At 39.7% G+C, this 12,468-nt stretch overlaps 1 protein-coding gene across 1 annotated transcript in view; it reads right to left on the bottom strand.

Moving 5' to 3' along the window:
* The window catches only part of SYCP2L (synaptonemal complex protein 2-like), a 65,681-nt gene that overhangs the window by 15,401 nt on the left and 37,812 nt on the right, over positions 1-12,468 (bottom strand). Inside the window, exons 17-24 of the mRNA XM_014549551.1 lie at positions 11,719-11,776; positions 11,533-11,617; positions 7,960-8,008; positions 5,337-5,487; positions 4,680-4,729; positions 2,976-3,105; positions 1,757-1,827; positions 1,537-1,606 (exon numbers count right to left, since the gene is read on the bottom strand). Of these exons, the coding sequence (XP_014405037.1) occupies positions 1,537-1,606; positions 1,757-1,827; positions 2,976-3,105; positions 4,680-4,729; positions 5,337-5,487; positions 7,960-8,008; positions 11,533-11,617; positions 11,719-11,776 (664 nt within the window). The remainder of the gene's footprint in view (positions 1-1,536; positions 1,607-1,756; positions 1,828-2,975; positions 3,106-4,679; positions 4,730-5,336; positions 5,488-7,959; positions 8,009-11,532; positions 11,618-11,718; positions 11,777-12,468) is intronic.

A 12,468-nucleotide genomic window follows, 5' to 3' on the forward strand; every position in this document is an offset into this window, starting at 1 on the left:
AGGCTGGGGGACCCCCCTCCCCCGCCCCCCCGAGTGCACAAATTTTTGTGCACTGGGCCTCTAGTCTATATATATAAAAGCCTAAGTGACTGTTACAACTGTCAACAAAACGACTGGTTGACCAGTCATTCTGACGCACATGCTCAATGCAGGAGCTTCCCTCTGGTGGTCAGTGTGCTCCCACAGCCAACCTCCCACCATGGTCCCTCCCCCTGGCCAGCTGGCCCCAATGGGCCCCAAACGCCGGCCAGGCTAAGGGACCCCACCCATGCACAAATTCGTGCACCAGGCCTCTAGTACAGTCAATAATATTCTAATAACTTTTTATGGTGTCAGATGGGTGTGAGATTTATCAGGATGATCACTTTGTAAGTTATGTAATATCTAATCACTGAAGGTGTACACCTGAAACATATATAATATAATAACGTATGTAAAATGTAATTAAAAAATAAAAATGATTTAATAAAAGGACATCTTATATCCTAGAACAGAATCTTGATAAAAGTGATAATTTATTCTAGTTACCTTATATTCCTAATAAAGAAATAGAGGAATATCAAAAACTTTAGAGACCCAAATGCCTGCTACATAAGTTATAAATAGAAATTAATAAAGTTTAGCATTTTAAGATCTGCTAAAACTACTTTTTGGGAGGAATTGTAAATACACAAATTTTTAGAAATAGCACCACAGTAGGAAATACCAGTCATAGACTTCAAGATGACAAAAGGAAAATAATTTTGTTGTTATAATTATGCTAGAGGATAGTCAATGTTAAAATAATTATATACCAGGTATATAAATAAAATGATCAATGAATGATGAAGTTCATGGCTTGCTATAATAAAATCTTCATAAACTGAAAACTTCATTAAAGATCACATTCCCACTCTGCAGAACTTGGAAAAGAAAGAGCCCATATCCAGCTTCTCTGTAATAAAAAATTAAATTAAAGCATAAGAAATACTCTCAATTTTCAACTCTCAAATACTCTCAACTCCCATAGGAGCCACTATCTCTTCTCTTTGCTCTTAGATTTACAAGAAATGTTCCCATAAAAAAAAAATAAAAAATTTTAAAAAAAGCTAAAAGAGTTCATCACCAAGCTGAGAGGTTGTCAGTCGCATGCTTACTTGGTTCCATTATGTGCCTGACAATGTGGTAAGCTGCAGAATGATAAAGGTGAGAGAAACAAAAACCCTGTGGTAAATATTCATTTGTTTGAAAAGTATAGTTGGATATTTTCTAGAGGGTTGCATTGTTTCAAGGGTAAATGATGTTTGAAAGAAAATAATTCAGCCCTAGCCAGGTGGCTCAGTTGGTTGGAGTATCTTCCCGGACACCAAAAGGTTCAATTCTCTCTCAGGGCATATACCTAGGTTGTGGGTTCAATCCCCAGTCAGGAGGCAATTGATCAATGTTTCTCTCTCACAACAATGTTTCTCTGATGCAATTGGAATAATAGCACAGCCCCCCCAAATCTGATTGATTTTTCTTTGTCTAATTGTGCAAAAGAGGTTAGTATTCTCTCACCTCTGTCTTCCAGGTTTTCCAGTTTATGTTTGAGGTTAGCACTTTTCATCAATGAGTCTTCGTTTACAGTCTTGAAAAAAAGGCAAACAGACCACAAATACATGTACATACTTGTTTCCAAATAAAACAAATGATGTTACATTATCCTTTAAGAAGGAATAAGCCAGTACATTATGCAAATATAACGTTAATTCTGGAAAACCCAACAATTAAATAGTACCTTAGATACATTCTGTTCTTCTGAGTGCTCCAGTGAAGAGACACTGCTCAGTGGGTGGGGGCTCTCAAGTTCTGAGTATTAGAGAGAACAGTTTCAAGGGAATGAACACACTATGAAGCAACTTCAGGAGCTAACATTTCACTGTCCCTCTACATAGTAAATCTCACCATCAAAAACAATGGGACACAGTACTAACTGAAAGAAAGAAAACCCCAAACTTCGTATCTTTCATGGCAAGTATGGTTACTGGGTCAGCAGTTCACCTGAGAGGCCCTAAGATGCACTGTAGATAAAATGAATAGCCACTTCCTTCAATTAGATCAGCACTTTTAATAGATGTGATCTGGCCCCAAATTCATGGGCCAGGATTCTACTGCCTCAACACTGTGGTCCCTCTCCTTCTCTCTCTTAGTTCCACTCCCCTATTTCCTCTTAGTCTCTACTGCTAATTTTCTTCTCTCCTTGTTTCTTTCCTTCCTTCTTTTCTGCCAGTGGCAGCCAAGCTGAAAGGTTGTCAGTTGCCTTTCTTGGTGGCATTATGTGCCTGGCAGTATGGTAAGTAAGCTGCAGAATGATAAAGGTGAGAGAAACAAAACCCCTACTCTTACAAGTTTAAAAGATGCAAATAGTTTCAATAAAATACAGTGGTGGTTAAGATAAACTCTATAGGTCAAGGGCTGGCAAACTCTGGCCCCGCTTCTGCTGCCTGGTTTTATAAATAAAGTTTTATACCTATAGGTCAAGGGCTGGCAAACTCTGGCCCCTTATGCCGCTTCTGCTGCCTGGTTTTATAAATAAAGTTTTATAAAATCACAGCTAATGCCCATTGACTTACATCTTATCTGTGGCTGATTTTGTGCTGCAACTGCAGAATTAAATAGTTGCAGCAGAAACTATAGGGGCCAAAAAGCAAAAAATATTTACTATCCAGTTCTTTACCAAAAAAGTTTACCACTCCCTGCTAGCAAGTCATCATTTGAGTTTCTTATTTCTTTAAAAGAGAACAAAGCATTCATTTATACACAAGCTGATCTCAGCTGTTAAAGTAAAATTACAACGTAATCATCCTCTATCTTTTGCCAATGAGAATATTAAAGAGGAGAACAGCATATTTTCACACTTTCTTTAACAGACAGTAAAAGAAAAACATTTTCTTTATTTCAAACTACCTTTCCCCAAATACAACTGTTTTCTATGTAAATCAACAGAAATCAGATACCTGTTTTCTGGGCAGAGGTTTCAGGAATTAAATGGGCAGAACTACCCTGAAATTTTGTTTCAGAAATTTTTGGATGTGTGGCGTCATTTTGCCTGGAGGCACCTTTCCATAATGGTGTTAAAAGTTTAGCCTAAAATATAGTACATTTTAGAAGTGTTAACATTCATAACCGCTCAAGACAAGTCATCAGAAAGTTCTAAGGCATTTCCAATATCCTTTTTAAAAGTTTAAGTGTTGGATTTGCTCCATTTGAAATGCCAAGACTGTAAGATCCCAGAGTTGGAGCACATTAGGTCATATATCAATTGATAATTCTAAATAAAAAATAACTCAAAGTCAAAATGTGGTCCCAGCCCACGGCATCAGCAACACCTGGGAACCTGATGGAAATGCAAATTCTCAGCCTCATCTACTCGATCAGAAACTCTGGGAACGAAACCCAGCAACCTGCATGTTAACAAACCCTCCTGGCCATTCTGATGACCGCTAAAGTTAACCACTGCTCTAAATCAGGTTTTGGTAAATAACATTTTATTTGAACACAACACACCCATTTGTTTCGGTTTTGTCCAGGGCAGCCTTCGTGTTACAATGGCAGAGTTGAATAGTTGCCACAGAAACCATATGGCCCACAGAGTTGAAAATATTTATTCTCTGGCTGTTTGCAGAAAAAGTTTGCTGGCCCCTGCTCTAAATTATTCTCTTATACTCCAACACAGAGAAGTGGATTTTGAATACCACTATTTGTACAAAGTCAGCAATGCCCTCCATAGACTTCTCATCACTTGCACAGCTTAAATTTATGGGTTCTCGGAGCTTTGACGTTTCTTTGGTGCTTATTTAAAACATAAGGTGTATTTACTAAACACTGTTCTCTAGGTCTATTTCTAACGGATAACTCATTGTTTCAGGTTGAATAAATATGCGGGTACTTACTCTGGCTCACAGGTTTAATCTGCAAACGTTCTCTGCCATAGAGGACTGGAGAGGCCCTGAGATGCACTGTGGGCAGCACTCCCCTGGCTGAAGGAGGGAGGCGGGTGGGGGCAGACCTCTAGCTATGACTGGAGCACTAACCACATTGCTGTGGATGCCCTCAGAATCCCAGCAGCCAGACCGGATGGTTCTCACTTAACAAGAAACAAAAGCCAACTGCTGAGAGAGGTAATTCAGCTAAAATTAGGCTTTGAATTGGTCTGGAGGACACTGGTGTTCCTACTCTTAACTACTTTTCTATAAAACAAGGATAACTGAAGGAAATTAAGAAAGTTTGAGGGTTTATTCAATATTTACGTAACCCTGAAGGCATTTCAACCACTTGCAAAATAAAGGTTTAAATGTCTAAATCACTAAAAGCTTTGGAAGTAACATATCAACAAACTGAACACTAAGGGAAAATTAAACCAAGGAGTTTATTTTTAAAAGTAAACTCAAAAGAGCACACATTTGTAGTAAAATCAGAACAGCCCAGATTTTAAGCACTATTAGAATCTTGCAGCAACATCTGGGAACAAGGAAGAAAGATCCTAAGTCTTTACCCAAGGTCATACTAAATGTTTAGAAGTCCTTGCAGTTTCTACTGACAGTGGATTACCACCACTGCTTTTTCTTTTTAAGAAATAAATACAGCTTAACCCTAAGCAGGTCTGCCTGTGCCGTGGTGATGCCACAGGGCACAAGGCAGCCCAGGTCAAATTGACTTACGTGGTCTTTGTAACGGTCACTGGCGGGACTGGGAGGGAAAAGCGGCAAGACTGAAAGGAAAGGAAAAGGGGTACCGTGGATAACTTTACTTAGGACAAATATAAAAACTCATGTATCCCTCTCCCAATTATCCACGTCCAGGCGAGAAGCAACTCCTATTTCCTACAACTGGTTCAGATGTCTGTCTCTTAAGATCCCTTTCTAGTGATTCAACATTGTTCCTCACCAGCCAGCACGAAGTCTCAGCTCCAGATCATGTCCCTGAATGTTGGTCCTGGGTCCTCCGTCTGTCCTTGGAGATTTACCTAACTTAGAATGCTCCCCCTTCTGCACACCAATTCATTTTCCAAGGAGGAGCTCAGGCCCCACCCACCTCTTCCCTGAAGCTTTTCCTGAAGATTCCAGCTCATATCAGATTCCTCTTATCTGAACTCCCACTCCACTTATCTACAGCTCAGACTTAACGGTTATGGCCCCTTCCATGTTTCTGTACTGTTTCACATATGTACATTTTGCCTTTTCCATGTAATTGTAGCAGGAAAGGAGAATCCCAGGATCGCACGTCTCTTTGGCACCCTCTCTCATCACATACTGAGAAATAAACACCTGTTGATTTACTTGAAAAATGACTCGAAAGAAGACATGCACCAAACTTACTGTTTAAGCTACTTCTGGTTCTTGTCTTTCTTCTACCAGGATATGGTTTTAGGGATTTCCTGTCTTGGTTAATGTTCCAAGATAGTACAGTAGCACTAGAACTTGAATCTTGATTACTCTCCGAGAAGAGGTGTCTCCTGTAATTGAACTTCTACAAACACAGATAGTAAATGAACCCCATTAAAGGGGTGTCAGTACCCATTATGTACAATTAAGCATATCACTACAAAGTTAGACAAAAGAGGAGTAACAAGGTCTCTTACATAATAAAAAGGCACCGAAGTAAGGAGGGGAAGAAGAAACAGATGATTTCATTAATCAGTTCTCAGCCAAGCGGCTGTTGTAAAGGGTGACAAAATCCTCTCTAGTCAGTTACTTGCATCTGAAGAGATGCGAAATAGCTGTTTAAAAGCTGGTGCACCTCAATATCGTGCCAACACTGTAACTTCAAAATAGTACCAGAAACAACACAAGAAAGTATAACAATGATTTTTTCAGAGACATGCCTGTCTAAATTTTAGAGGAACCAAAATAAAAATAAGAGGGTCCTTTTCATTTAAACCTTAAAGCCTTTTGAAATTGAGCAGGCCCTGACTGGTGTGGCTCAGTAATTAGCGTGTCGTCCCATGCACTGAAGGATCACAGGTGTGATTCCGTGAGGCAATTGATCAATGTTCCTCTCTCACATCGATGTTTCCCTCTCCCTCTCTCTCCAATCAATAAAAAATAAATCCTTGAGTGGGGATTTTAAAAAAAGAAAGAAACTGAGCTTGAACTGTAAAGGTTAGAGATTTCAGGACAATTTAATCTGTTCTGGTGGATTACTCAACTCTATAATGATATACATATATATACATACATACATATATATACATATATATGTATATATATATTTAATTTTCTATTTTTGGATTCATTTTTAGAAATGCTGAAACAAAGAAACTTTAACATGAAGTGTGTTTTGACTTTAATAAAGCACCTCTCTATTTCAGCCCCGTCTCCTGTGCCCTCCGGAGACCCGGTCCTGGTGCTGCCATGCCTCTCTGAACAGGGGCTCCACCACTCAGCTCCTAACAGCTCGTTCCCATTTCAGGCCAGGGAGGATTCCCAGGAATCCCAAAGTGGTGATGGTACCTCCCATGCTCTTCTCAACCTAACACGTGTCAGCCGGAGGATCCACCCTGTGCCCGAAATGGCAGAGCGTAGAAGCAGCTTAGGGTGGGAAGCGGCGTCACCTTGTTTATGGTAACACAACCCATAACCTTTAAGGTGGGTGATGGTGAACTATCTATTTTCCAAATGAGTTTATTTTAAATGTTTAGCAGTTCACCTTTTTGTAGAGAAGCTCATGTGTGAAAGACACTCTGTGAGCCAGGCCTATCTCCATCTTCCTTTTGTGAAAAAAAAATAAAAAAGGTTGGCGGAACCCCCACATTCGTTCCAGAGTTGCCCAGCCAGTGTCTTGTAAAGGAGCAAGCATCACTTCACTGAATGCACCCAATTAAAAAAAATCTCACAGCAAGGCTTTCCCACTTTCTTTAGTTTTATAAAAGGGGCTGAAGCCCTAGCCGGTTTGCTCAGTGGACAGAGCATCGGCCTGCAGACTGAAGGGTCCGGGGTTCAATTCCAGTCAAGGGCACATGCCCGGGTTGTGGGCTCGATGCCCAATAGGGGGTGTGCAGGAGGCAGCCAATCGATGATTCTCTCTCATCATTGATGTTTCTATCTTTCTCCCTCTCCCTCTCCCTCTCCCTCTCTGAAATCAATTTTTAAAAAATGTGTGTGTGTGTGTGTGTGTGTATACATATATACATATACATAACTTTCAGGGGCTGAAAGTTATTTTAAAAATTGCAAGTACCCAGAGCAGCTGTTTTTCAAGTTGGCTCATATCAGGAGGGGGCTTTGAAACAAATCCCGACGCCTGAGCTCTCCCCTGGACCAATTAAGTCAGAACCATCGGGCTGCGGTTTTGTATCAGCTCCCCTGATGATTCCAACCAGAAGATGGGCAGTGGAAAGTGAGAGCCATTGCTAAAAGCAAGCCAGGAAGAGCCTTAACTCATTTGTTTGAAGCTCATGATCTCAAGTTTGTAGAAAATTTCATTTAATATTCATTATAGAGATTTTTTTAAATGCTCTGACTACAGATTTAGAGCACTGACCACCCCAAAGTGGGAGACAAGCTGGAGAGGTGTAAGTTGGTGCCCAGAGAAACAAAACCATGCCACTGACTCAGAGCAAAACATTTTTCACTTCATTACCACATCTGCTTCCATTCAGGATAAACTCAAGTGTCAGTAGGTCTTGAACCCTTCTCTTCTACTTATCTTTTCTTTAAAAGCAAGAACAGGCTTTAGCCTCAAAGCCTGATACAAGTAAAAGTACAGTTTGATATGATAACTGTTATTTCTATTGTGTTTATTTGGGGCCTTATTATTTGTTACAACTCATGCTGATTTTCCATTTGGAAGTGAAATAACTCCCTTTAAAATAAGTTTAAGATCAATTTAATGGAGAAAAATAGAGATAAAGAGCAGAGCCATAACGGATTTTGAAGATGGTATGCAAATAACTAAAATTTGGGAAGTAATGCCTCCAAACAAGAAAAGTTACTTCATTACCGACATCCTTCTTTCTTGCTTTCTGGCACCCTTGAAAGTAGATTCTTTCCTAAAACAAAATATGTCAAATCAGTGGAACTGTACAACCATCACCTCCTCCTTCCCTCCCTTCACAGCCCTAACTATTTTCCCCTTCATATACCCTTTGTCTGATGTGAGCCGCATGCATGGGAAGCACCATAACCTGTGCAGAACTTAACTTGCAATCCATTTCCATAGATCCTCTGCCTGACAACAACTAGTTATTTAAAACAAAACAAACCTTTGTGGAGCCCTTCTCTGTCAGGCATACAAAGAGGAAGGCAGGGTAGGACCCGCAGATAAGCAGCCAGCTTTGGCAAAGCTGCAGAGCAGTGCTTCCTGTCTGGCTCTGCTTTAGAATCCCCTCGGGTGCTAAAAAGATAGCTTTTGTCATGGCCAGGGTATGTCAGTGGTTAGAGCATTGGTTCATGAACCAAAGGGTCTTGGGTTCAACTCCCAGTCCAGGACATGTACCTGGATTAGAGGTTCGATCCCTGGCCCTGGTTGGGGTGCATGTGAGAGGCAACCAAGCAATGTGTCTCTCCTACATTGACGTTTCTCTCTCTTTCATTCTATCTCCCTTTCTCCCTCCCTCCTTACCTCTCTCCCTCCCTCCATCCATGAATCCATCCCTTCCTTCCTCCCTTCCACTCTCTCTAAAAAAAAAAAAAAATCAATGGAAAAAATATCCTCGGGTGAGGATTAACAACAATAAAATCTAATCTAAGTGTTGTTGAAGATGTGGAAAAATTGGGACCCTTGCATAATTCATGGGAATGTAAAATGGTGTAGGTGCTACAGAAAACAGTATGGAATTTCTTCAAACAAATTAAAAATAGATTATATGATCCAGCAATCCCATATATCCAATGGAATTGAAATCAGGATAGTGAAGAAATATCTTCACTCCCATGTTCATTGCAGCATTATTTACAACTAGAGACCTGATGCACGAAATTCGTGCACAGGAGGGGGAGGTCCCTCAGCCTGGCCTGCACCCTCTCCAATCCGGGACCGCTGGCTCCTAACCGCTCATCTGCCTGCCTGCCTGATTGCCCCTAACCTCTCTGCCTGCCTGCTTGATAGCCCCTACCACCTCTGACTGCCTGCCTGATTGCCCCTAACTACCTCTGCCTGCCAGCTTGGTCACCCCTAATTGCCCTCTCCTGTCAGCCTGGTCGCCCCCAATTGCCCTCCCCTGCTGACCTGGTCACCCTTAACTGCCTCTGCCTTGGCCCTCGCCACCATGGCTTTGTCCGGAAGGACATCCAGATGGATGTCCGGAAGACGTCCAGTCAAATTAGCATATTACCCTTTTACTAGTATAGATAGCCAAGATACATAGATGAATGAATGGATAAACAAAATGTGATATATACATACAATGGAATACTCATCAGCCTTAAAAAAGCAAATTCTGCAATGTGCAACAACATGGATGAACTTGAATGACATTATGCTAAGTGAAATAAGCCAGTCACAGGACAAATACTGCACAATTCCACTTACACAAGGTATCTAAAAGAGTCAAACTCAGCCCTGGATGGTTGGCTCAGTTGGTTGGAGCATCATCCCATACACCAAAAGGGTGTGGGTTTGATTTCTGGTTAGGGCACATACCTAGGTTGCAAGTTTGATGCCCAGCTGGGGTGTGTATGGGAGGCAACTGATCTGTTTCTCTCTCACATCAATGTTTCTCTTTCTCCTCCCCCCCTTTCCCTCTCTCTCTAAAATCAATAAAACATATCCTTGGGTGAGGAAATGAATGAATGAATGAGTCAAACTCACAGAAAGAGTGAATAGGATGGTGATTTCCAGGGGCTGAAGGGAGGATGAAATGCAAAGTTGCTATTCAACAAGTATAGTTTCAATTACACAAGATAAATGAGTCCTAGAAATTTGTTGTATAATAATGTGCCTACAATTAACAATATTGTTTGGGCACATACAATTTTATTAAGAGGGCAAAGCTCATGTTAAGTGTTCTTATCACAATAAAAAAAGGGCCAATGAACCCCCATTTCCAGGCAATCATTGATCTTTCTGTTTCTAGAGATTAGTTTGCATTTTCTAGTATTTTATGTAAATGGAATCATACAATACATACTCTTTTTTTGTCTGGCTTCTTTGACTTGGTATTGTGTGGAGAGTCATTCATGTTGTCTATATCAATAGTTAATTTATTTTTATTTCTGAATACTATTCCACCTTATGTATATAACAAAATTTGTTTATCCATTCATCTATTGATGGACATTTGGGTTGTTTCTAGTTTGGGTCTGTTACAAATAAAGGAAATGCAAATTAAAGCCACATGAAATACAACTAAACTTCCATTGCAATAGCAAGATAAGGAAGACATTACCAACTACTGGCAAGAATGTCTAGCATCTAGAACTCTCAAAAGTTGTTGATGGGAATGTAAAATGATGCAACCACTTTGGAAAGCAATTTGACAGTATTTTTTTTAAAAATTAACATGCACCAACAATGATCCAACCATTCCACTCCATCCCAAGAGAAAAGAAAACATGTGTCCCTGCAAATACTTATACATGAATCCTAAGGACTTTACTTATAACAACAAAAAGCTGGAAACAACTCAAATGTCAATCAACAGGTGAATGGATAAACAGCTTGCAGTGTATCCACCCATACAATGGAACACTACTGGGCAATATAGAAGAATGAACAGCTGATACATACAACATGAATGAATCTCAAAATAATTACACACAAAAAAGAAGCTAGAAAAATAGCTTCTGTTTGATTCCATTTCTATATGATTTTTAAAACGGCAAACTTATCTGTCACAGAAAATAGATCAGTGATTGCAGTGGGGGTGGGAGGGGTATAAAGAAATTCTTGGTGATGATTGGTCATTATCTGCTTGTGGTCATGGTTCCTGGTTGTAGAAATATGTCAAAACTCATTAAATTATACACTTAACATATGTACAGTTTAATTCATTTTAATTATGTCTCAAATCATTAAAAAAAATCACTTGTCTTATGATTTGTTCTTCAGAGGCCTATATGGAAAAGTGACCAATTAATTAATGCCAATTATATATATTTTCTGATTGGGGATATTCAATGTTTTGCTGCAGAAAAATACATCACAAAAGAAAGCACTGGGGGTATAATAGTAGAGACCTATAGGTCAGGAGAACATTCCACCTCTGCTCTAATCCTACAGAAAACTGCACACAGCGCTCTCTCCTTTCGTGGGGCGTGGCCAGGTCCAGGAAAGAGGGATAATCTGTGGTCGGCAAACTGCGGCTCTCGAGCCACATGCGGCTCTTTGGCCCCTTGAGTGTGGCTCTTCCTAAGCCTTAGGAGTACCCTAATTAAGTTAATAACAATGCACCTACCTATATAGTTTAAGTTTAAAAAATTTGGCTCTCAAAAGAAATTTCAATCGTTGTACTGTTGATATTTGGCTCTGTTGACTAATGAGTTTGCCGACCACGGACCTAGACTGTTGACTTGTGCATTAACTAGTCACATTAACAGCAATCTACATAATCGGTTAGTTTTGAAAATCATTTACCTGGATTTATCTTTTAATTTAGGAACCAGGATTTTTCCCGATTGCTCTTGTAAATCTGAAGAATACTCATGTTTTGAAGGAACTTCTAATGGGAATTAAAAACAACAAAAAAAAAGTTTCTCAATTAAATATTTAAATATAAAATACCATTCAAGACTTACTTATGATAGATTTAAAAAATCTGACCTTGTTGCATATCACCCAGTTTCAATTTTTCAGGTGAACTATCAGCTATCTTTGTTTGCTGCAGAAAAAAATATGTGTTTAATTATGGTGTCTTTGAAGCCCTCTTTTATCATTCTTTTGGAGCCACCTCCAAAGAAAAGCATTTCCATTGAATACTAAGATACAAGGCTCTTTATTTATTAGAGTTGGCTATTCTAATAAATTAATATTCATTCTCAGGCGAAAATTTGCCACTATCAAAGACAATCACAGCATTCCAAAGTTACTAAGGGAAACATCAAAGGAAGACTTACAAAAACTGTCTTTAATAGCATCAAAATTGTTGGGATAAATGCATAACCTGCCAAGGAGACCGACTATCTAAAGGAGTAATCTTTGGTATGTTTGTTTTTAAAAAACCATTACAATGCCATCACACTTCTGTATGATGTGTCCAGATAATCAAATATAAGCAAAGGAGAAGGGGCAGAATACCTATCCATGCTAAGCAGTGTGTTAGGTACTGTACACACATTCCGTTTTTGATCGCAGAGATCCACATTGAGAACCAGCTATCACCTCTGTTTTAGAGATGGGAATCTTCAGGCTCAGTGATGTTAGGAAATTTGTCCAAGTTCCCACAGGTAGTAAGTAAAAAACAGGTATATCCCCAAAGATTAGACTCCTTTCCCTACATCTCAGTCACCAGATCCCAAATGAGGGAATGAGGCAGAGCCCGCCAAGTCACTCATTCCATGAGAGAGCCAAGTT

This window comes from Myotis brandtii, unplaced genomic scaffold (genome assembly GCF_000412655.1).
Source record: "Myotis brandtii unplaced genomic scaffold, ASM41265v1 scaffold56, whole genome shotgun sequence".
NCBI lineage: Eukaryota > Metazoa > Chordata > Mammalia > Chiroptera > Vespertilionidae > Myotis > Myotis brandtii.